The 5,000-nt window shown below is 42.0% G+C and overlaps 2 protein-coding genes across 2 annotated transcripts in view; both read right to left on the reverse strand.

Annotated features, from left to right (window-relative positions):
• The window catches only part of gins2 (GINS complex subunit 2), a 6,949-nt gene extending 4,850 nt beyond the window's left edge, over positions 1–2,099 (reverse strand). Inside the window, exons 1-3 of the mRNA XM_060878825.1 lie at positions 1,902–2,099; positions 1,157–1,271; positions 92–191 (exon numbers count right to left, since the gene is read on the reverse strand). Of these exons, the coding sequence (XP_060734808.1) occupies positions 92–191; positions 1,157–1,271; positions 1,902–1,991 (305 nt within the window). The 5' untranslated portion in view covers positions 1,992–2,099. The remainder of the gene's footprint in view (positions 1–91; positions 192–1,156; positions 1,272–1,901) is intronic.
• A 1,236-nt stretch (positions 2,100–3,335) lies between these two features.
• The window catches only part of emc8 (ER membrane protein complex subunit 8), a 4,590-nt gene continuing 2,925 nt past the window's right edge, over positions 3,336–5,000 (reverse strand). Inside the window, exons 4-5 of the mRNA XM_060878817.1 lie at positions 4,543–4,637; positions 3,336–4,390 (exon numbers count right to left, since the gene is read on the reverse strand). Of these exons, the coding sequence (XP_060734800.1) occupies positions 4,231–4,390; positions 4,543–4,637 (255 nt within the window). The 3' untranslated portion in view covers positions 3,336–4,230. The remainder of the gene's footprint in view (positions 4,391–4,542; positions 4,638–5,000) is intronic.

Raw genomic sequence — 5,000 nt, forward strand, 5'->3', positions numbered from 1 at the left:
AATATGGGTTTGGTTTGACTTGAAAAACTTCCTCTAGGTTCTGAATTGAATTATTATTGTTTTTAATTGGATGAATATGTAAATTTCTCACTGGTTCAGCAGTAACTTGGTCAGTTCCATGTAATAAGGGCTGGGGATCGGGGTGAAGGCGTCCTCTCTTCTCTCCTGCTCTCGGATCTCCTCCAGTTTATCTACAAGTCAGCGGGTGGGACGTGAAGTCAGAGCGTTCGATCAGATGCAGCGCGTGATGAGTCGCCGTACAAATTTTTATCCGTTCTAGTAGTTTAAAGGTGGGGTCTCTGTTGTTTGAACGCCCCTAACCCAAATGGGTCCCACCCCTGTATCGATAGCTCCGCCCACACATACATATGTAACCCAGGCAACTAACGGAAAGAAACGTGTCTTTATCACGGCTGAAGGGAAGAACAATACGATTGTAGATAAACAAACAAGCAAAAATGACACACAAGCATAATCATGTAAAGGACAAAGACATATATTAGTTCTGTGTAACAAAACAAAACCAACGTTACTCACCTATCGAGAAGGAAAAAAGTGCCTCTGCGTCTTAAGTAAAGTTGGTCACATATTCACAGATTGGAGTTTCCCGAGTCAATAACTCCTGAGCTAAACACTGTTACTACACAAAACACGGTTGTAGCTGCGTCTCTACATTACTACGATAGAAAAGAGGTGTTATTTGTGTAGTAACAGTGTTTAGCTCAGGAGTTATTGACTCAGGAAACTCCAATCTGTGAATATGTGACCAACTTCCTGCTCCTTCAGTTCTCTCCAGCGCTGGAAAGCTGATCCTATATTAACACATCCTACTTCTTGTCTTATCGTAAGTCTTTCTTCTCTTTCTTTCTCTGTTTTTATCCTCCATGTCAATGTTAAAACCGCTTTCTGCTAATGTCACACATGCGCACTGAACACTCTCTCCGCCCATATTGACAAGACACGCCCCTTTCTGCTCATTGGCTATAGGTTTGTTTTGTATTTGTTTTGTTTGTCGTCCCGACTCAGTTTTCTGAAGCATTTCTCAAACAACGGAGACCCCACCTTTAAGGTTTGTGGAGACGTGACCATCACACCACTACGTGCTTATTAAACATCCCATGTGTCCAATCTCAGGATCTAAGCGCTTTCATCTTACCTGCGTCCATCCACTCCGGAGGAACGATTCTGCATTTCTGTCTCTGTTTCAGATTGAGCGCCAACCACACCGGCACCTCCACCGGCAGTCCCGGGTTAAACGGTCCCAGGTCTCCCTGCAAAACCCATATGATCATTAATGGTCTACAATAAACATCTTACAGTTGTACTGGAACCAAAACAAGTGCATATAAAACAGAAACGCTCTTTTTCATCAGCCGTATAAAGCGACGTAACGGACACGGTGTGAAATTGTCAGAATTCGCCTAATAAATGCATTTCGATGAACAAACACCACCACAAACGCCGGTCCGTCATCCGGTCAGCTTTTTTTTTGCGGTACGATAAAATCGCACCGAATACCGTGGTACAAAAAGTATCGTGATTATTTTTATCACATCGCCCGACACTTAAGAACAGACTTATGTTGAATTTGTCTCACATTTTTATCCCATTATACAACATGTGAGACTGTTAGCACCCTGGTGCAGTCAGTTAGGTAGATAAATACCTGGTTGTTTGGTTTGTTTGTTTAGGGGGATTTTCCCAAACACATACCTGGCAACCATGTACATACTGCTGTACTACAGTGTTTATGTAAATGTTTAATTAAACATATTATATCATTAAATAAATATTATATGAACACATTATATTATTAAACACAGTGGTTTACTTCTCATGTGTTATAAAACTGATATATTTGTAGTAAATAGTGTATAAACAGGAATATTTCACTTACTCACCCCGATTAAATAGATCTTATCAAGGCTAAAGTTTGGGATAATCTTCACTCTTTCCTTCTCAGAGAGAAATTCCACTTCTGAAGGATCCATATCTTTATTTTTTTACCACAAAAACAAACAAATGTTTTGTTCAACCTGACAAACAAAAACCAACCGTTGTTTTTCCCGCCAGTTAGTCGGACATGTTGGATGACGCAGGAGGTCACGTGATTTACAGACCGTTCGTGAACGCCTTTGCCACCAGAGGGCGACAGAGTGTGTGTTAGATTTCATGGTTTTGTTTATTTCACTGTAAATGTCTTCATACACACCGCTATTAATAATGGTTTAATTTACTTTCTGTAAAAATGGTGCCAGAAGTGGAATTGTTTACAAATTAAATTTCCTGCAGCTGTGTTGTATTTACTCATCATATATTCAGCAAATTATTTAATTTGGTGAGTCCAGAGCCAGTCATGTAACATCACACACAAGGTGAGAGAATACAATCACACACAGTCACAGACAGTCACACACACACACAGACAGAGACACACACAGACAGAGACCTACACAGAGTCACAGTCACACACAGTCACAGACACACACAGACAGTCACACACACAGAGAGAGACACACAGACAGTCACACACACACACACACACACACACACACACACACACACACACACACACAGTCACACACACACACACAGACAGAGACACACAGACAGAGACACACACAGACAGAGACACACACAGACAGAGACCTACACAGAGTCACAGACACACACACAGAGAGACACACAGACAGTCACACACACACACACACACACACACACACACACACACACACAGTCTCACACACAGTCTCACACACAGTCTCACACACACACACACAGACAGAGACACACACAGACAGAGACCTACACAGAGTCACAGACACACACACAGAGAGAGACACACAGACAGTCACAGACAGTCACACACACACACAGTCTCACACACACACACAGACAGACACACACAGACAGAGACACACACAGACAGAGACCTACACAGAGTCACAGACACACACACACAGAGACACACAGACAGTCACACACACACACAGTCTCACACACACACAGACAGAGACCTACACAGTCACAGACACACACAGACAGTCACACACACACAAAGACAGAGACACACACAGACAGAGACCTACACAGAGTCACAGACACACACAGACAGTCACACACACAGTCACAGACACACACAGACAGTCACACACACACAAAGACAGAGACACACACAGAGAGACAGACACAGTCAGACACACACACACACAAGGTGAGAGAATACAATCTGGACACAGACACACACACAAAAAGATCTTAGTGCACCTATTCCATCTACTGTTATGTTTAAGGAATAACGATCATCTCACTTACACACACACACACACAGCATAGACGGTTGCTTAAAAACATTTTATTCTCGCATTTTGTTTTACAAAAGGTAAACTTAATCACGGAGATCTTAAACCGGATTATAATAATAAACAAACATCATGTTCCTATCTGTCATTAATTCATGAATATTACTGCACTATTATTAACTTTTTAAACACACAAATATCGACTGCGCTTTAAAAAACTAAACCTGAATATGGCAGAGCTTAAAAAGTGGTTTTATAGATTAAGACTTATTAATTGTTTTGATAAATGTCACATAATAAACTGGTTAAATATATTAAATCACGTTCAATGTCATGAAGTGAAGTGAAAGCGTGACATTAATGACTGAAGGATTTCGTTATTCACCGTCTCTTTGAGGCTACGTTTAAAAAGAGCTGGTTTGCAAACGACTGTATAAATTTACCGCTGTATTTTGTAAGGATATTTAATTTTAAAATAAAAGCAAAGGAACCGATCAAATTCTTCAAATCTCTAGGTTTTAATATTGATTAAGGGGAAATCCAAGCCAGAGAAAACCTCAGCATTTCCCGGTGTGTAAAGTTCTGTTCTGATTCGGATTAAAAACGGAGTGAAATTTTTAGCGAATAAAGAAAAAGTGTGACGAAACGAAAGCGTGTAATTGGAGCAGTGAACAAATTTTTAACCAATCGATCAAAAATGAAAAGTTGTAGATGTGTAAAATCTTTCCTGCTGCTCTGAATCCCTCACAGCACACGACGCTCTAACGTCCCGCTTTAGAAATGTGTTTTAAGAAGAAAAAAAAAAAAAATCTGCACATCTCTGCGCTTTTTCCCTCCACGTGTGAATCATTATACGGTAACGAGAACGCGACCCATGCTGGCGCTGACGGCTCGACGGGGTGAAACGGCCCCTGGCTGGACGCCACCTTCAGCATAGATGTAGCACGGATTTGTTGATCTCGGGGTTCGTCCAGTCGTTCCTGAGGTCGTCCAGGTGGTCGTCAAAGTCTATGAGGTTTTCGTGGGATCTGTTCTCCAGCAAGGTGGATGTGATCTTCTGAGCTTCTGTCCAGTCCTCGAACTGGTCTCTGCAACAGAGAAATACACAGACACTGTAAAAAAAACTGCCGTTACAGCAAAACTATCACCACTGATTATGTCCAGCTAAGAATAGTTTAAAATAATGTGCTTTCTATCTGTTTAGAGGCAGAGTTTTGATGTTTGAAGTGACGGCACTCACGCGCTCGGATCTCTGCACTTCCACTTATTGTCAGAATGATCGTAGATGGAAAGCGCCGGCGTGGAGCATCCCATGGTGAACTTACTGTTGTCCACCTGAGAGAGAAAACAGAACAGGTGCTGCAGTGACACACGCTTCACTCACACGCTGTTATTATACCTGAAGGAATCCTCCGATATCTGGGTCGCTACGGTAACGTACGGCGAGACGAGTTTATGACGTGATACAGAGGAAAAGAAATGACTGAAGATCTGATCGTTATCTTCTTCTGAAAACAAAGGATTCTACTGTAGCTCGTGCCATCACGAGTCAACAATCTGTTAGCTAAAGTCACACAGAGGACAGGAAAGGAGAGAGGGAGAGAGGGAGAGAGGGAGAGAGAGAGGGAGAGAGAGAGACACAGAGAGAGAGAGACACAGAGAGAGAGACACAGAGAGAGATACACAGAGAGAGAGAGA

The sequence above is a fragment of the Tachysurus vachellii genome, chromosome 9 (genome assembly GCF_030014155.1).
Source record: "Tachysurus vachellii isolate PV-2020 chromosome 9, HZAU_Pvac_v1, whole genome shotgun sequence".
NCBI classification, from domain to species: domain Eukaryota; kingdom Metazoa; phylum Chordata; class Actinopteri; order Siluriformes; family Bagridae; genus Tachysurus; species Tachysurus vachellii.